General features: G+C 38.4%; 1 protein-coding gene across 5 annotated transcripts in view; it reads left to right on the forward strand.

The window, feature by feature from the left end:
* The first annotated feature begins 2,576 nt into the window (after nt 1-2,576).
* The window catches only part of esrrb (estrogen-related receptor beta), an 84,087-nt gene continuing 65,688 nt past the window's right edge, over nt 2,577-20,975 (forward strand). Inside the window, exons 1-2 of one of the 5 annotated variants that reach the window (XM_061895384.1) lie at nt 2,577-2,740; nt 10,135-10,203. Coding sequence is in view for 3 of the 5 variants with exons in the window: in XM_061895380.1 (XP_061751364.1) it covers nt 7,245-7,294; nt 10,135-10,203 (119 nt within the window). In the remaining 2 variants the exon portion in view is untranslated. Of the gene's footprint in view, nt 2,741-6,862; nt 7,295-10,134; nt 10,204-20,975 lie in introns of those variants that run through there. The other 4 variants (XM_061895380.1, XM_061895381.1, XM_061895383.1 and 1 more) reach the window with 4 other exon arrangements.

Here is a 20,975-nt window from a genome sequence, read left to right on the forward strand (position 1 = left end):
TCTCTTGCAGATTGTATTCTTTTTTGAAAGCCTTGATCAACAACATAGCTACATTGAGTGGAGCACCAGATTTGTCCTGTTTGGATTTTTTATTTGTCTTATTGTTTTGTGATTCACGTTTCCTCGTGGAGGCCTACTCACTCATGTCTCGCATCTTACTGCTGATTGCTCAGCTGCTGCGTGCTGTCAGTCATTGTCACGTTGGCAAGACGGAAGCCCCACAAGTCCAATCGATGAGCTTATGGAAGGTCAAAAGGGACAAGCTTCTGCCTGAGCGGCCGTTTTCCGCCTGGCGTTTGTGTTTGACTTGTCTCCATTCAATAACGTAGCATTATTTTCGGACGTTAAAAAGTACTGGAGACGAAAACTGATTTTTGAACAAGTGCAGGGGACATGTTCCTCCTGTCACCCCACAAAATTATGACTATGCTTCTGATCATCGTACAAGTAGTCCAAGGTTGCTGATCACTCTGCATTCTTTTGTCGACTGTACTGGACCATAAAAAATCACCATGACAATGTCAATCGTCCAATTTAAAAGTGAGATTCCGTCTTCAAACTGACCACAAAAATCCACACAGGAGATTGGACGGTATGCTAAAAAAAATTTTTTAGGACAGGTTGCAGAATAAGTGTGAAACATGTCTACTTCTTAACTGATGGGTACTCAAGACAGAGACTACACCTAAGTTTGTGTATGTGTGTGTGTTTGTGTGTGTGAGTGTATATGTGTATGTGTGTGCGGGTTTGCGTGTGTGCTTGTGCATGCAAATGTGTGTGTGTGTGTGTGCATGTGTGTGTGACAGTGTGTGAGAGTGTTTGTGTGTGTGTGTGTTGCTTCAGCATTTTAATTTGAAAGTGCTTTAGCTTGACTTGCGTCAAAAAATTATTTTTAGTGCACTTCACTTGTTAAGCGTGGGGTCTTCAAAGCAGAGAGATAATCGCAGTTTGATTGAGGATGACTTTCAGACAATGCACAGACACACATATGCGCACACACACGTGCACGCACACATACCATTAAATGACACTTATAGGGAACAATTGTTAACAACACGCCATTGGCTGCTTCGTGTGTCCTGCCATATATATTAATTGTATCCTTGCGGCTTTAAACGTATGTTTCAATGTAACCATCAAACTTTAACTTTTTTTAGGTTTGAGTTTGTTTTGAATTCAAAATTATTCAAACTACTTTATTTCTGTGTTTTTTTGTGATCTACGTACTGGCTGATTGTTAATGCGCCTGACAGAAGGGAACTGAACAGGACCACTGTTGTCACTCCTTAGTGCTAAAGTGCTGCGCCATTACATTTATAGATTTTCTCTTTGATGGGATAATTTGGTCTTTATATCTCTCTCAAATGAAGTGATTCAGTGCTCCTGTAGTGAACGGCTCAATGTTCAGGTCCCATTTTCGAATTCAGTTAATTGCGTTAGAAAAGAATCAATGATACTTTCACCGTGAAGATATCTTTCTTTTAATGTCACTTAAATCCCTCCATCAATAATCTGCAACCCATTTCTATCTTTTAGCATGAATTAATTTGTTAGGGACAATAATTACATGTTTGTAATGGAGAGGCTTTTGTGCTGAGCAAGTCAGAGCACTTGAGTGTCCATTGTGCGCCTGCTTGTTGGCACTCTTCTGGCTGTCATTCATCTGCTTTATGAATATCTTTGTGAGGGAAATAAATAAATGAATGAAGGAAAGCATCTCTGCTGAAGCTCTTTGGTGGCCTTGTTGTGAGAGAGCCCTCCCTCTAGTGGAGATTGCTTACTGCTGTTACAAACTGGAGAAATTGGTTTATTGTACATTGCAGAGAAGATTAAATGTATTTATTTAATTGAGGCAATGGTGTTTATATAGTTGCCTGCCCTCTGACATTTCTCAAATGTGTGGTTTTGTCTTACTATTGTTTAAGGCGCTCAAGAGGTCATGTATTGCATCCTCTTTTAACAGACTGCTTTTATGCACCGGATATAAAATGTATTCAGATTGGGAATCCAATAGTTGTTAAGGCAGGGGTGTGCACTGCGTGGCCTGGAGTCTACTTGCGTCCTGCAGCTTGATTGTTTTAGGCACAATGTTGAAATTAAAAAAAAAAAAAAAAATATGGAAATAATATAGAAAAAGCACAATAAAAAGAGAAACTGCAATACTGATACCAATAACTAACTAATATATGTCATGCATTCAGCCTTTTTGCAAAATTAAAAAAATGCACAAAAAAATAGACGATTTAACTTTGTATCATTATGTTTTTCTGAATGTGGAAACAAATAAAAAATACATATTTTGTTCATTATTATCACTTAATTTTCTAGTGTGATACACAACTGTTTTTTTGTATCATCACCGACATACAAATTATGTTTATTGTTTCAAACGCAATAAACAATAACTTTAACTTAAAAAAAAAGTCATGAAGTCTACACATTTTTAAATAATGATGTGTATTTTTGTGAGAGTAATTACATTTTTTACATTATTAACCTTTTGTGACACATTCCTGTTTGACCTGCCTCGCATCGCTCGGTTGCTGGTGGGTGTGTTTGTTTGGACGGTGGACGCGCGCCGGAGGCGGAGTTGCCAGTGAGGCTGTGTCGGGTGACAGTTATACGGCGTGTACCGGTACCACAGAGCCAACACAACAACCAGGACATCCACTACTACTGTACCACAGAGACGCGGCAGTACGGTTGTCAACTTGTCACTCGGACATTGCCATGAAGAGAGGTACTTTAATTGTTACCAAGCTTACCTTTTTCATCTCTATTATAGCTTTGAGGCAAGCTATTGAATTATTGTTCACCCCTTTAACTATACCCCATGCCTTTTCCCAACTGAAATGACGCACGTGTGTCTAAATTACACTAGCTAGTGCACACACCTTAGTTAGCTAATCGAAATTTATGGAAACATTTTTTCTCATTTACTTCCAGATACATACAGTATCTACTGTACACACATTAAGTTTTGTTGTACTAGTTTGAATTAAATATATGTATATATATATATAAATATATATATATATATATATATATATATATATATATATATACAGTATATATATATATATATGTGTGTGTGTGTGTGTGTGTGTGTTTGTTTGTATGTATCCATGATTTTCCTTTGTTATATGAATATTAATAAACATTAGTTTAAGGTCCCCTCTGGCAAATTTATTTTTATGTAGGTATGCAATAAATCTAACAGATTACATAATCAGCCGCTGTCCTACTCCTATTACTGCTTTAACTTTTCATGCCGTGTGATGGAGTGCCGCCCTTACGCAGCTCTATTCTTTATTTCTATCAGATCCTTCTCTGTCAAATCAAGTGTCACATCCTGTGATTTTTCATAACAGAGCTGATAAGGACAAGCGATAGCAGCTTTCGGCGGGGGCTTTCATAGCTCACACGGCCCGACGCTCAAGTCAGGATGTCACTTAAAAGCTTTGGCAAGCCAAATAAAAACATGCAAGATATGACATTTGTCACACGGAGACACTTACCAAGGTGTTCGGGAATAGGCGGGTCAGGTAGACTGATGCTATTGTGTGTCATGACAGTGTCACCACTTCCTCCGAGGGTCCTGCATGGTTGTTGGACTTCAAGCCCAATTTAAAACAACACATCTCACTGGAAATCATTGCATCATAGGCTTTGCACCCTCTGTTTTATTTTCATCCCTGAATGAAGAGTAGTGTCTTATTGGATTCTTGCAACCATGTTTGACAATGTTTGTATTCCAATCCTAGGTATTAGGCTGACAGGTGCTGGATTTGGCACCAGTCTTAATTGGATTTTACTTGTTTTTCTCCCAAAAAGTAGAACAGATGCTTTTGTAATCTGTGCCACAGTGGGGACACTATTGTTGCACATCGATAGGCCTGTGGTGATCAATAGGGATTGCGTGATGTTTTTGCATTGATTATAGAAACGTGAGCCAATGAATGGAACAAGATTCCTCTCCGGGGGTTATTCTGTTCCTGCTTTGCATCCAGCACAACTGCTGCATGAATCCTCTAGTCTTATTTCCACTTCCAAGCTACTGTGCTGTCATCTGTGCTGGGACTACCCATACACAATTAGTTGGAATCAGTTTAAGTTATTCCTTTTTTTCTCTACCTAAAAAATACCATAAGTTCTCCTCCTATAATGTTGGGATACAATAACACAACGACCCTGGCTGACTGTGAAATACTATCTGCATTCTCTGCATTCTTACTGAGCTTGATCAACACTGAAACACAGGCGCTTCTAAAGCTGGGTTTAGAGTAGCAGAGCTGGATTTTCCGCTGCTTTAGAAGATGATGAGGCCTGCAGAATATGAGTTATAGCTCAAGATCATCTCTCGCAGGTGGTGAAAGGTTCACAATGCTCTCTCACATGTAACACCAGCACACGGAGCCAGCAACACAGCTCAATAAATACATTAACTGTCCTTAGTGGTTTGAAAGCTATTGCATTTTGAAAGTGAAGTGCCGCAAATGCACTCGACTGCTGGGTGTAGCATCTATACTGTGGCTGAGGCTGCGTGTCGAGGCTTTTTAATGTGCTATACACCCGCATTTGGCGACACTTTTAGAGGTGCATATTGCAGGTTTTTAACTGTAATTATCAGGTTTGTAGGCGCTGGTTTGCTCTGTAAAATTCTGAGCTGTTGTTTCAAGTTACACTGCTTTAATTTTCATTTCAGGGGTAACATGATTTTTTTTCTATGTTTTAAAACACTTCCCTGTGTCCAACGTTCCCTCTAAGGTACGCGCCTGTGTAATTGCACACTGCTTATGCGTCCTCTGCGCACGGCAAATCTAGGCCACGCACAAAATCGAATAAAAAGATAAGCGCATAACCGTGTGCACGTCTGCCGTCATTCACATGTGCGCCACTGAATGCTTAAGGAGTTTTGGCGTTTGCTCACACATGAAAATTTGAAGGGAAATATCTACAAAACATGTACTTGTGGTTCGTAGATTTAGTTTTACAGATCTTTCTTCAAACTACTTTCTGACTGTCTCTTTCCTAATGCGCCTTATTTTTTGTGCCAAAGCTCTCCTTCAGACCAAACCCCCTTCAACTGCGTCTTTACCCCGTCAGCCATGTTGTCGTGTTTAGCGCTTCCATATCGAGTCTACTGAAATAACATAGAACTAAATGCTACTCTTTTTTAAATAAAACATGGCAACAGCGGAGGATATTAGCATGCATGCGAATGTAAGAGCCAGTCTGACACACAACAAGAGGATAGGGAAAATTGACAAAATCATTGACTACAACTTTTAACTACAACTAACACTCACGCAAAGCCCTTGGGTAAATTTCTACCATACATGGAGATATTCGCTTATGTAAGTAAGGCAATATATGTCACTAAAGTTTCAAATTCCAAACGACTTGTTTGGAATAAGTCTGAAAGAAAACAAGATTGTTAGTGAACCTCAATTTTCTTGAGGATCTGCTAAATACAAGATTATTTCCTAACTCTGGTAACAATGTGGTAAAGACAATTGATTCATTGACATTGTCCTTAACGTCTCAGTGGATAATGAGAAAAATTCAAACAACTGTAGGAGTAGGGCTGGTCCATATGGATCAAAACTAATGTCCCACTATATTTAGGCCGAATCGCGATGTACGATTTATATCGATATTTTAAACAAAACCTGCAAAGTGTTTAGTTCAAACTTACCACATTACTGTTACTACCAATGTTCTGAAAATTACTTTTAAAAAGTAATTAATTATTGTTACTTGTTACATAACCAAAAAGGTAGTTTGATTACTAAAGGAATTACTCTTTAATAAATGTAATTACTAGGGAAAGTAATTAATGCGTTATTTTGAAAAATGTATTAAATATATGTCATAAAAGCAGTTGAAAGAAGTTTGTTAAAGCAGTGTGCGTGTATGAGCCTTTAAAAGGCGGTGTCTGTTGCCAAGCGGCGTATGACGTCAGCAAGAGTTTAAGCTGAACTGTATTTGTTAGCCTTAGCAGTTAGCAGCGGCAGTTTGTCGGCTCTGACGGCTGTTCTGTTGAATCTTTTCACCGGCTTGTGTTTAATAAGTGGGAGCCTCCGCCCGCCCCCTTCCGCCACCGGGACACGTCGGCTGTGCTTGGAGGCAAATGTGGCGGGGGGTCGGTGTCTGCAATGTGTGGTAGCATCTCCAGACGCTCGCCAGACCCTCCCCGCGCACCGGACCTTTCCTAAGCTCTAACAGCTGTAACAGAGGCACTTCAAAAGATGCCACTATATTGCCAATACCAATATAGTTCTAAAATATACCATTATTAACTGTAATACTAGCGTGTGAATGCGAGTGTGATTGCTTGTCTATCAATCTATGTTGGCCTTGCGATGAGTTGGTGACATGTCCAGGGTATACGCTGCCTTCCTTGCAGCTGGGATAGGCTCCAGCACCCCTGCAACATCAAGAGAGACAAGTAGTAGAAAATGGATGGATGGATTGAGGATTTATCTAGTAGCTTTTTAGTTTACTCGTATTTTCAGTTATCATCTTGCTCGACTTTGTTGTAAAAGTTTTAAGAGCTTGACGTACCATGTGTTCTAGGTGTGAGTTGAAAGCTTGTCGTGTGCATGCATCGGTTGGAGGGTGAGTGAGGGCCAGCATTTTGGAACCTTTTTCACCGGCGCTCTGCCGGCCCCTCTGTTGCTTTAAGTCCTCCCCCTCGGAGCCAGCCAACAGCAGCTGTTCCATATTCATCAAGCCCTTGAGTCTTAAAGAGCCCTATCCCGCCTGTGGAAAGAGTCATTCCTCTCGCTCGCTCACGCTCTCCATCCCAGCGCTCATCCCGCCACTGCCTGTGTTTCCCTCCTCTCTCTCTCTCTCTCTCTCTCTCTCTCTCTCTCTCTCTCTCTCTCTGTTTCTCTCTCGCTCACCCCCCTTTTGCATCTCTGTCTGTCCCTCCCCTTATTTGCCCCCCTCCCTCTCTGTCATACACTCAGATGCACTCTCATACACTCAGCGAAACACTCTTCTTTCCTCACATCTCTACATAAACACATACACAACGCACATGTTCCCTCACACACGCGCGCAGCCACTCAGTCCATCAGAGTCCAACATACCTGTGCAGGCTGGCGGAAGCACTGCTGGAAGGAGTTTTCAGCAGTAACGTCTCTGAGGGTACCCCGCTGTCATTTGGGAGAAGAAGCCGGTCTCAATTGTTTCCTCTTTCCTCTTCCTCTCATTCCTGGAATGCTAAAACTGGACTGATGGACATTTCAGAACTTTGTCTTCCAGACCCTCTCAGCTATCATAACCAGTAGGTGCTTTCTCTTTCTTCCTATCCTTTCTTTCACTTTTCATTTTAACTCTGTGTAATCTTGTTTGTATCTTTCATTACTCATTTACTTTTTGTTTGGCGTTTGTGTTCCTTTTCTTTTCCGTCAATTCTTATTAACTTTTTTTTGTTTAGGAGTGAATTACTGTTCCAAGTTTGCTCTTATTTCAGTGATGCAGGATTGAGTTGTCATTGTTTAAAGCAACAAAGCAGGAGAAACTATACGTATGGGTGTATATTCATTGAGCAAGCACATCTTTTACAATCCATTCAGAATGCGGACGATCAATCAGTTTGCTCCAGTTCAACTTATATTGTCTCCCTGGAATTACACTTTGGTACCTGTCCAGTTACTTTAAGAGTCGATCGCTGATGAGTTTATATGCACGGTCGCCCGGGACATGTGAAAAAAATATTTTAGTGTGGGAGTAAATGTAATTCTATTTAGAAGATAAATGTGTGAAGCCAGGAAAGAATGAATGAAAAGATCCAGAGGCTGACTGCTCTGTCCCAGCAGCGGCACACCAAAGAAGCTGCCCACCTCAGCTCAGTACCTGATTTGACAACAGTGTATCTCCCAGTTTTTTTTTGTTTTTTTTATCATTTTATATTATATGCAACAATTTATTTTTAGAAATGTAATTGAATAACATGTAAAAGCACAATTTAAATGTTGCATAATAAATTCAACAAGTGGTTTTGTTTCACACAGATGTTTGAAATGTCCCAACGTTAGACTTGCTTACTGTAAAAAAGAAAATTACATTTGCTTGACACCTTCCTCTGTTAATTAAATTAAATTATTTATGTTTGGGTCTAATTTGAACTTCACTTTTCTAAACTTAGCTAATTCACAACTCTAATAAAATTTGTTTTCAAGTTGTCTTATTTATTGTTACTATAATTAATTGCATTATTTGTTTTCATGAATTACTCATTTTGAAAGAATAGAATATTAGCATTATGGTTACAAAAATAAAAGCAACATGGAACAGGTGTTTCCTTTTTAAACTCATGTTTTTTTTGTTAATCACAGAAAATGTCAAGTTTCCATTGCAATCATTATACTATATTATAAATAATGTATGTGCAATAATCTTTCCTTTAAGAAATTGCTTTTGTCAGGTGTAATAAAATCACACATAACACTAGTCAAAAGTACTTTATGCTTTAGAGCAGATACAGTGAGTGGTTATGTCGAAATGGTTCATGTATTTTTTAAAGACAAATATAATATAAAACACATCAGCAGAAATATTACAGTTCACATTTTTGAATATGGGCCTACTTAGAATTCATTATCTGTATGGTTATTTAAGTAAAGCATTGGTTCATCTTTGTTTAGCTCAACTTTTTACTGACACAATTTCAATACAGATGTGATGTGGATTAAAAACAGATTTTTATTCACATTTTTAGTGTTAGCATGTTTTTTTTTTCATAAATGTATTTCAACATATCTAATGATGTTTGTGCTCACATGGAATTTTTTTATATCATTACAATTTCAATTTAATATTTAAGACTGCAGTTGTTTTAACTAGTTAGGTGATTAATTAAATGCACATTTGTAAGTCAAATTCTAAACAGGTGTAATCTACTATATAAATATTAAAGCATTTGAGCAGTGTACTATTTAATGGGATTTGCCAGTTTTAATGTACAGGCAAAAAATAGCCTTTATCACATGTCATTTGTACCCCAAAAAACTAAACACTAAATTGCGTCTAGTATGTTTTATTTGGATTGAGGTTCTGATTAATTTAAGTTCAGAAGCAGGCCCCTTTTTATGAAACGTTAAAACAATCTTACAAACACACACACACACACAAACACACAAACACACACTTAAGGCTGAAAAGTGAATGTGAGGAATAATATTGTCTCCATGTAATGAAATTAGTAACATTGTAAAATCACTTTAGTATCACTTTATAGATTGATGATGAGGACCTCGTCACTGCCTTCCGGGTAGAACAAATGTTTGCACATTGAAATTATTAAGAACAACATGGAAGTTGCAATTAAGTATTTCTATATTTTGCTTTAATTTTCCGGACAATTTTTTCCTTGATTCTGCTTGCGAATGGTTGAACTTTTTCTAAATAGTGCTGCTCAACACATGCAGCTGAGTGGCAGTCAGCATGTGGCTTTTCTCTGCTTCTAAAATGTTCCTTTAACAGTCTGGCGTTCCTGTATCTCAGCGTTGACACTGCTTTAAACAGTTAATTCGGATATCCAATTCTACCTCATGAATTCAGACCCTTTTCATGTATTTCTTTAGAGACACAGTAAGAAGTTAGCACACAATGATGGATTGGATTCTAATTTATTTGACATTATTCCCAGCTTGCTGTGTTAGAATCTGCAAACACCCATGCAAGAGTCCATCCACTTGATTTCTATTAGGTTTCAGAAAACAAGGCAAAGGAATTGCATTAGTGTATCTTAAGTTAAAAGCTCTTTGCTCTTTGACCAAGTGTTTCATTGTTGTTGGCCTAATCAGATTTTTGCTGTCTTCATGGAGATGCTATCGCAGAGTAGAGGCATTGGTGGGTAACCAAAGCAGCCGTGCACAGACACTATCCAGATGGGATCAGCTTACGATAATTTGGTTTCAGAATACATTACCAGAAGAGGCTACCGGTTAAGAATGGCCAACCCGCTAGGAGCCGCGAGCCTCCGTGGCCTCTTAAGTTGCCGCTCCAGCTAAACGGGCCGTTTTCCCATGCCGCCTGCATTCAGGAGGCGTTGTGGCGTCTGTGATGTCTATAAATTCAATCTGTCACCCCATTCTAAATACTTCTTCCTTGTACCAACAGGGCTTTGTTGTCCAATTCATTAGAGAGATTCCTGAGTCCACTGGCCACGCTGGAGCCTTCTCATTTCTGGTATCTAGTATCATTACTTTCACTGTAAATGTGTCACTCAGTTTGAACTGGATGAGGGGAGAGGGGAGAAAGTCCCCAGGCCAAATGGGGATGTAGAGTATATTAACACTTCTTAGATGCTCCATATTCTAGAGCTCTAGATATATTGCCCTTCGACATTCCAAATGTCTAGGCTTGATCCTAAGGGACTACAACTGCAACCCTTTTTTTTCTATGACCCCTTTCTGGAGAAGTGTATTTAAAACATACTTTTATGTGTTTAGACAAGTCATTGGAACACTAAAGATGTGTACAAATGTTCAAAGGGATTTTCTGCAAACAGAGTGTTAATGGGATCGCTTCAGAAATCTTTTGTTTCCATTCATAGCCAATATGTGAAGATTTTAACTAAAGATGCTGGTATTGGCTTTCTTACTGGCATCTGATATGCAGATACCGTCTATCACTTAATTTCCGTTACCGATATCAACTAATATCAATATCTGCAGCAGCTCTTCCCTCAAATTAATGTCAGGTTTTGTGTCGTGAAAGCTTCTTTACTGTGATGTCACTGCATGCATTTCATAAATAAATACTATTTGTGCAAAATAAAACAAATATAAATATTGTTTATTAATTTTAGCATTAGAATAGTTATTAGAAAAATCATGACCAATAGTTGCCTAAAACACATATTCTACTACTATGAACAAATTATTTTGAATAAATTCACACATAAGAATCTAATTAAATAAGGCTGACAACAAACAGTTTAGAAGGTTTCACAATTCTATGTGACTTAAAACATTTGTATAAAAACAAAGTGGGTATAGCGGATTATATTTACTTTTAGAATACCGCTGGTCGCTTATCATTATTTTGCTGTATAAACGCTGTGCGGGACTCCGTGTGATTCTTCCAGAGGTGCGAAAATGGATTAGAAGTATTGAACGAAGAGGCCTTTCAGTACTCAACCCTCACGTAACCAGCGCTTTACATTCATTACAAATTGTATATTCACAATCCAATGGCAAAACTTGGAAATAATTCCACACTGCGGACATTCTGCGCTTCAGCTAGCAAGTTTATTGCTCTGTGGAGCACGGCACAATTTGATGAGGTCATCACTTGCATGCCGAAATCGAGGCAGTAAATGATTGAATATTATTATTGGCAGAAAAAACAATACCTGTATGATCCGATATCTTATTTTTAGACTGATGTTGGCCAATACTATGGGTTGGCTAATGTTATTAGACATCTTTATTTCATGTTGCCCTTGTGCCATGGTTGGCCGTTAGACATTTCAGTAGTTAGGTACCCTGCTGCCATCTTACTATAGTTACCAAAACCACGCAGTGTCTTCACACTTGCCCCACCTGATTTCTCATCCATGGTAACCTTGCACACTCCGCTGCAGTATGAGAATCTGTTTAAAAATAACCAGGTCCATTAGTCTGGAAGGATAATGCTAGCCTACGTGGGCTCTTATGCCCTTGTGGCACCCGAGTGCTATCACTGATGCAGCGCGTCAGCACTTCTTCCTGTTGCTCCAACATTGGAGGGTTCCTCTTAATTTACACACAAACACACACGCAAGGCTTATATAAGTTCCCAAAATAACTCAAGGAAGAGCTGTAAAAAAGACAGAAATTGTAAGAAAAAATTGTCACAGAATGTAAAAAGTTTGTTAGAAATATATCACCCAACGAAATCTCCAATCATTTCTGTCTCACTTGGATGACAAGTGTGTGATGTAACACGATATAACTATATGGGTGTTTATCGGTGAAGGCTATTGGTATTGAGCAACCTGTTGTTTGAAGGTTATGTTTCTGAGCAGTAATTGAAATGCAAAATAGCATTGGATCGATGGTTAGCTTTGTTTATTTATGAAATCAATATTGAAACCGCCCGTCACAGCAGAAGCTCCCATTCCCACTGACAGCTTCACCAAATCTCCTGTGCAGGCCGGGCAATCCTCGCACCCGTTACAACTTTTACACAAAGTGCTTTTTCACTTGGCTGCTGAGAAAGCTGTGAGCAAGTGACTTGAGGGTGTATATAAACACACTAAGGGTTAAAAATAATTGTTAAATAAAATACAATAAACTGATGCATTGAGCACTTGTGATATAAAACCAGTCAAATAATCAGTGTCTAATATCGGTTCTGCTGACTTACTATTTTTTCAGATCTTTTTACAACTTTATTCTGCAGTCATCTCGCCTTCTAACCTCCAAGCCTTTTTGGATGCAACTCACAAAACACGCAAATTCCTCCTTAGGAGAAGGCCGTGACAGCGGTAAGTGCAATCAAATAGTTACATTGAGTGGCTGGTTGTTGAACCTGCCTCTCTGAGGCACAGCCCTCACCCCCTCACTGCTCGTCCACAGACACCAGACGTGGCGCACGCTGAAATGTATGTTTAGATTGCCCCCTGAAGGAGACACATTAATTCATGAAATATCCCCAAAGTTTAATTATTCCTGAATGGTGCGGTGGCAGACCCCTCCGTATAAATCAGTAAGGTCTACCCGCCTTTTTATTACCGACACTATTTATGGGAAATATGTGGCAGCTGGTGAAGATGAGCTTGTAAAAAGCTAGAGGCCATTGCTATGACTGTGTCCGCCATAGCCGCCAACATCATCATAGCAATGGTCTTTTTAAGCATCCTCAATTTATTTAGTGGTAATTTGCCTTGTGTGACTTGATGCGGGTGTCATTTTTTGACATAATAAATATGCTCCAGTATGCTTCCTAATGGCCACACTGACTACGAACACACACAAATACCTGTATACTGCACGTATTGTGTAAACTTTCCTGGAATTCTGATAAAGTTGCTTATTTTGGCTAAATAATAATGTACAAAGGTTGAATGTTTTGTCTGTTTGTATTTGGCTCCCTTATTGATAGGAATGATTATTTATGGGGGAGGCAGGACAGGCTCTTTGTTTGGAGCAGGCAGAGTTCCCTCCTAAACAAGAACAGCCTATCAGAGCAAGATTAATGAAGTAATTTCATGCATGGCGCTATGCCTCTGTCCCCCTGTAAGCACAGTCTCTGTGTCGAAACCTGTGATTTACATTGGACTGTGTTGAATAGCCTCAACCCTTGATAATAATATTTCTTTTTGTTTGCACGCACATACCGCTTCAACTCTGACAAAACAACCGATACGGTTACTGTGAAAAATGACAAAAGTATAGAGTCTTTAAACACGGGTACAGTCTCTACAGTGGAGACTAAACTAAAATATATAAAAAATGAGTCAAATATGTGCTTTTATGTTTAAATTTCATTGAATAACAATGTGCTAGAAATTCAACTTCAAATGTTGCAGCTGAGATAGGCTCCAGCACCCCCCCCCCCCCCCCCCACCCCACCCCCGTGACCCTGAACGGGACAAGCGATAGAAAATGGATGGATGGGTGGATGTTGCTAAGAATCAGCTGCTATCGCGACAGCTGACGTAACTTTCTTTTCATTCGTTGTGGTAGCGTCACAATCATCATCATCATTTATTTTTATTCCTTTCATGAAAATGCATATTTACAAGCCACGTACAATTGACACTTTCATTGTTTTTTGGGTTGTTTTTTTCTTATACATTTCCATGATCAGATAGGAGCAGATGGAAAAATAATATTATATTTATCTGCCCCTTTTTTAACACAAATTACAGTATTTTAGATGACTTTATAACTGTTCCCTCCACCAACACACAAACTCCAACATACTTTTCCATTTCCAATGCATTAAACAGTGTTGAAGCTGAGCGTCTATTGACTAGGATTCAGGTTTAATTTATTCAGCATTTGACAGATAAAGAGAGGAAATTTTTTTAAACATGTAGTCTGAAATGGAACAGGTAGAAGCAAAAGCTTACTTACAGTGCTGTTACAAAACAAACACTGAAAAAAACTACCAATGTATTATGCATGCAGATTTACATGTTATATTTTGTTTTCCATTCATCACAAAAAAGTTTAGGAAAAACTTCCATTATAATAACTTTGCATCCAGGGCATCAATTCTCAACATATTTCTTTAAAAATGGTAAATTGCATTTACAGTCTTTAGCTGTTAGTCCAACTTATTCCATACATGAATCCCAACAATGCTGTTTCACGTACATTTTTTTTTAAAACATTTCTTTCTTTTGGAATTTATAAACACAGTCTTGTTTTTGGAACAATCCCTGAAAATACATTGGTAAATTGTTTTCGTTTATGTTATACATAAATTGTGCTGTCAACCAAATCCTTCAATTTTAGTGCTTTTAACATGTTGAAAGGTTAATTTATATGTCCTGTAAGCCACTTTATTCACAATGTGGATCACTCGTTCTTGAATGATAAAAATGGTGGTTTCCCCACTTTTCTAAGCCATAGGTCATGTAAGGGAGAACCAGGGAACAGTATAAAATCCGTACGTTTTTTTTATTCAAAAGTTATTTGACCATATATATTATTGCTAGAGATTTACATTGCTCTGCCTTGATATAGTTTATATGGGGCTTCCAACTGAGCAAATTTTTTAAAAGTACTCCAATAAATTATATTTCATTCACTCTTTCTATCTCAATATCATTTATTTTTAAATTAGATAGTATAGACAGTCATTGGATAAATGCTCAACTTTGTCCCGCGCATGGACGCCTGAGCATCTTTGGAAGTGAATGAGAAGTAGGTTCATCCTCGGCTGGCCCAGACAACGGGCTCCAGCATGATGATTGGATGATCTGTCTGAGGCTGAATCCCATTTTGATTGACAGAAAAAATGAGCCAATCAGCAATCTTGAAATATAAACCATTGCAAGAGCATTTTTCAACATTCTTTCCGTTGTTCTGTGTTGATATGAAGAATTTTACAATCTGTCAGTGACATTTTCTTTCTAGAATCTGGCATCTTTATACCTTTAATGTGTAATTGGAGACTGTATTTGTGTTTAGAGAGCAGCTGAAAATGAGCTTCACCTAGTTGAATGACCAGCAGCCTCCACAGGACACCAATAACACCAGAAAAAATTGCTAGATTTGTTGCTAGTCATTTTCAATAAAGAAAACGTTACTAAAAGAATAAAAGAAGTCTCCAAAAACTTGAAAAATGTTCAACAAAGTACATAGTACAATAAAAGGTTAAAGTTAAAGTAATGATAGTCACGCTCCTCACAAAAGGTGTGGTGAAATTATTGTCTGCTTTGACCCATCTCCTTGTTCTAGCGGTGGCCGCGCTGAGAATAATTTTGATGATTTAACCCCCACCAACCATTGATGCTGAGTGCCAAGCAGGGAGGTAATGGGTCCCATTTTTATAGTCTTTGGTATGACTCGTGGTTTGAACTCACGACCTACCGATCTTAGGGCAGACACTCTAACCACAAGGCCACTGAGCAAGTAATAAGTAATAAGCAGCAATAATTAAAAAATGAAGCAAAAATATTTAAAATAAGAAAACATATATGCCAATACTAATTAGTAATAACAGACATTTGTTTTTAAATGTATGTACAATATTTTTTAGCCTTTAAAAAATATATATATCCATCCTCATGGATTATGCAAATTGTATCAAGTCATATTGGACGGCGTGGCTCAGTGGTAGAGCGGTCAGGCCAGCAACTTGAGGGTTCTAGATGCGATCATTGCTTCCGCCATCCTCGTCACTTCCGTTGTGCCCTTGGGCAAAATACTTTATCCACCTGCTCCCAGTGCCACCCACACTAGTTTAAATGTAACTTAGATAATGGGTTTCACTATGTAAGCGCTTTGAGTCAACAGAGAAAAGCGCCATATAAATATGATTCACTACACTTCACCCCGCCTCTAGTCGCGTCCCCACCACCACAAATATATTGGCAAGCTGGGTGAAACCCTGATATTCTCTAAAAGTATTGATACACACACTGAAATCTTTTAACCAAGTTTTATTTATAGAATAAATAAACCGACACACAATATATTACCATAAATTGGCCCTTGTGTGTGAACGTGAGTGTGAATGTTGTCTGTCTATCTGTGTTGGCCCTGCGATGAGGTGGCGACTTGACCAGGGTGTACACCGCCTTCCGTCCAAATGCAGCTGAGATAGGCTCCAGCACCCCCCGCCACCCCAAAAAGGGACAAGTGGTAGAAAAATGGATTGATGGAAGGCGGAAGAAACCTATGGAAGAAACATTCTGGTTTCCTGAATCAAGTCTGCACATAGGGGAGGGGAGAGAAGTCAAAACGATCATGATTGATTAAGCATTTTGGTTTATTTTAAAGTGCAGAAGAGCAACATTATTAATCTTTTTTTTTTTATTAAATTGAGGGCTCCTAGAAATCTTGGGGCCCACCTGTGTTTGTCTGATGGTTAGTCTACTCCATATGTCCGTGTTCAATGTACACAATTGAATAGCGTAAATAGTAATGTGATTATTCAAGTTTAGAATGGGGTATGACATTTGTAATGGGGTAAGACGTTAATGTGTCTTGTATTCATGTTAGCATTTAAGCTATTTAGCGCTTGCTTCTCCAGGAAATTAACCATATCACTGGTCTGTGATTTTATCAAAGTGCGGTTATCAATAGCGGTTTTACGCAAATTTTAATTTGAAGTTATAATTATTGGCAGTTAATAACAAAATTAAAATTTAAATACAAGACATGTATCGATACAAGTTTATTTTCTCTGTATTGTTTGACCAAATTATTTATTTTTCTATGATAATCTTATATTTAATTTAGACCGATTTACTTGCTAAATTATATAACATTTCCTGTAGATGTTATTAAAACTATTGTGCAAATAAAGGAACACACTCACACATTCTTGTGTTAGAGAATATACATTACTACAATAATTCTCCAGTTAATAATCAAATATACCACAGTCCTTGATAGTTTACAGACCGTGAGGTAAGCTTGACTGTATAATGCATATGTTCCTTCTTGACTGTACTTAAATGTAGAATATATGTAGAATACATTTATTATTCATATATTATATATATAATATATTATATATATTATATTATTGGGGCTTCACGGTGGCAGAGGGGTTAGTGCGTCTGCCTCACAATATGAAGGTCCTGAGTAGTCCTGGGTTTAACCCCGGGTTCGGGATCTTTCTGTGTAGAGTTTGCATGTCCTCCCCGTGAATGCGTGGGTTCCCTCCGGGTACTCTGGCTTCCTCCCACCTCCAAAGACATGCATCTGGGGATAAGTTGATTGGCAACACTAAATTGCCCCTAGTGTGTGAATGTGAGATTGAATGTTGTCTGTCTATCTGTGTTGGCCCTGCGATAAGGTGGCGACTTGTCTAGGATGTACCCCGCCTTCCGCCCGATTGTAGCTGAGATAGGCACCAGCGCCCCCCGCGACCCCAGAGGGATTAAGCGGTAGAAAATGGATGGATACTATTTATTATTATCATTGTTTATTGTGAGCGAACTGTGGTGCTGAATTTCCCCCAGGGATCAATAAAGTACTTTCTATTCTATTCTATTCTATTATATTTTAAAACGATGTTAACTACATATACAATATTAACAGTCGAAAACTTTGCTGCAGTACCAGTTGTCAGAAAGCAGATCATTCCTTATATATATATATATATATATATATATATATATATATATATATATATATATATATATATATATATATATATATATATATATATATATTAATTAAAGTAAAATGTGACAGAGCACATATAATGGGAACTTTCTATCAAATGACAATATTACCATATTTTTCAGGCTATAAGCCGCTACTTTTTCCCCAGGCTTTGAACCCTGCTGCGTACACAAAGGTGCAGCTTATCCATGTGTTTTTCTTTGCTAACGGCTAAATGTTTCCAAAGTACAAGGAGGAAGAATCCTGATAAACATCTTGAACCTTATTAAGAAGGAGAACATCTTATTTATCTCATAAAGGATAATAAATGATGAATGGGTTGTACTTGTATAGCGCTTTTCTACCTTCAAGGTACTCAAAGCGCTTTAACACTACTTCCACATTTACCCATTCACACACACATTCACACACTGATGGAGGGAGTTGCCATGCAAGGCGCTAACCAGCACCCATCAGGAGCAATGGTGAAGTGTCTTGCTCAAGGACACAACGGACGTGACGAGGTTGGTACTAGGTGGGGATTGAACCAGGGACCCTCGGGTTGCGCACGGCCACTCTCCTCTACTGCGCCACGCCGTCCCTGATGAATAAAGATATCAATTACTTTTCTGTTCTTTTTGGGGGTTTTTATCAGCAATGTTACCGCTTTTTTACAGGCAGTATTTGAAAACAATTAAGGTATGCAAATAAACATTTACAATAACTTTCTATGTAAATATGTCATTTCACAACATACCAGAATAGCTGCAGCTTATAGTCCGGTGTGGTATAATGAAAAAAAAAACGTTTTCTCCTCTAAACATTTAGTGGATGCGGCTTATAGTCTGCAAAATATGGGATACATCTTGTCTCTAATGTACCTAAAGCAGGGATATACCTTTAATTTTGCCTATCGTTCACAATCATTATGAAAGACAAGAACACATATATAATATAATCTTTTATTATTAGAATTTTAAAGATAAAAAAAACGCTTGGAAGATGTGTAGCCTTTAAAGCTCTCTAAGACTACCTCAAATACCTCCATCAAACTTTTATATCCTCACTGCAAGTCTATATGTATATCATGTAGTAACAGACGCTTTCATAACAATATGTAATATGTTCAATATTTACCGTATTTTGATAATTTTAATCATTTCCGGGGCATACTTCTTCCACAAATTGATTTCCGTTTCCAAAGCAGCGCCCGTCTGACTTCTGGCAACAAGTTCATACTTCCAGAATCAAACACGCGTGTGTGACCTAATCATACAAACCCTGTTTCCATATGAGTTGGGAAATTGTGTTAGATGTAAATATAAACGGAATACAAGGATTTGCAAATCTTTTTCAACCCATATTCAATTTAATGCACTACAAAGACAACATATTTGATGTTCAAACTCCTAAACCTTATTTTTGTTTTGCAAATAATAATTAACTTAGAATTTCATGGCTGCAACACGTGCCAAAGTAGTTAGGAAAGGGCATGTTCTCCACTGTGTTACATCACCTTTTCTTTTAACAACTCTCAATAAACGTTTGAGAACGGAGGAAACTATTTTTTGAAGCTTTAAAAGTGGAATTTTTACCCATTCTTGTTTTATGTAGCGCTTCAGACGTTCAACAGTCCGGGGTCTCCGCTGTCGTATTTTACGCTTCATAATGCAGCACACATTTTCTATGGGAGTCTGGTATGGACTGCAGGTTGGCCAGGAAACTACCCGCATTCTATTTTTTACAAAGCCACACTGTTGTAACACATGCTGAATGTAGCTTGGCATTGTGTTGCTGAAATAAGCAGGGGTGTCAATGAAAAAGACGGCACTTAGATGGCAGCATATGTTGTTCCAAAACCTGTATGTACCTTTCAGCATTAATGGTGCCTTCACAGATGTGTAAGTTGCCCATGCCTTGGGCACTAATGCACCCCCATACCATCACAGATGCTGGCTTTTGAATTTTGCGTCGATAACAGTCTGGATGGTTCGCTTCCCCTTTGGTCCGGATGACACAATGTCGAATATGTCCAAAAACAATTTGAAATGTGGACTCTTCAGACCACAAAATACTTTTCCACTTTGCTTCAGTCCATCTCAGATGATCTCTGACCCAAAGAAGCCGGCGGCGTTTCTGGATGTTGTTGATAAATGGCTTTCGCTTTGCATAGTAGAGCTTTAACTTGCACTTACAGATTTAGCGACAAACTGTATTTAGTGACAGTGGTTTTCTGAAGTGTTCCTGAGCCCATGTGGTGATATCTTTTGGAGATTGATGTCAGTTTTTGATACAGTGCCATCTGAGGGATTGCTGGTCACGGTCATTCAATGTTGGTTTCCGGCAATGCCGCTTACGTGGAGTGATTTCTCCAAATTCTCTGAACCTTTTGATGATATTATGGACCGTAGATGTTGAAATCCCAAAATTTCTTGAAATTGCACTTTGAGAAACGTTGTTCTTAAACTTTTTGACTATTTGCTCACACAGTTGTGGACAAAGGGGTGTCCCTCGCCCCATCCTTTCTTGTGAAAGACTGAGCATTTTTTGGGAAGCTGTTTTTATACCCAATCATGGCACCCACCTGTTCCCTATTAGCCTGCACATCTGTGGGATGTTCCAAATAAGTGTTTGATGAGCACTCCTCAACTTTATCAGTATTTATTGCCACCTTTCCCAACTTCTTTTTCACGTGTTGCTGTCATCAAATTCTTAAGTTTATGATTATTTGTAAAAAAAAAACAAGTTTATCAGTTTGAACATCAAATATGTTGTCTTTGTAGCATATTAAACTGAATATGGGTTGAAAATGATTTGCAAATCATTGTATTCCGTTTATATTTACATCTAACACAATTTCCCAACTCATATGAAAACGGGGTTTGTATATACTGTACGTTTAGCTTTGCAAAATAAGTCAGTCAGTTTAGCCAGTCTTATTGACCCCTCTCACATGCCCCACTGGCGATATCTCTATAACATGCCATTTTCTTCAATCAACATCCTGAATTCAGCCCCTTATTAGAACTTGATCTGCCCTGTGCGACCCAGACGGTTTACGTCAGACAAACAGTAGTGCCTATATCACAAGAGGCCTTCTCCTTCCTGCAAGTAGCATCTCCCAAACAGGAAGGAGCAATAGGTGGGGGGAGGTGGAGAATCAATAGATGTGATCTACAGTAC

The sequence above is a fragment of the Nerophis ophidion genome, linkage group LG03 (genome assembly GCF_033978795.1).
Source record: "Nerophis ophidion isolate RoL-2023_Sa linkage group LG03, RoL_Noph_v1.0, whole genome shotgun sequence".
Taxonomy (NCBI): domain Eukaryota; kingdom Metazoa; phylum Chordata; class Actinopteri; order Syngnathiformes; family Syngnathidae; genus Nerophis; species Nerophis ophidion.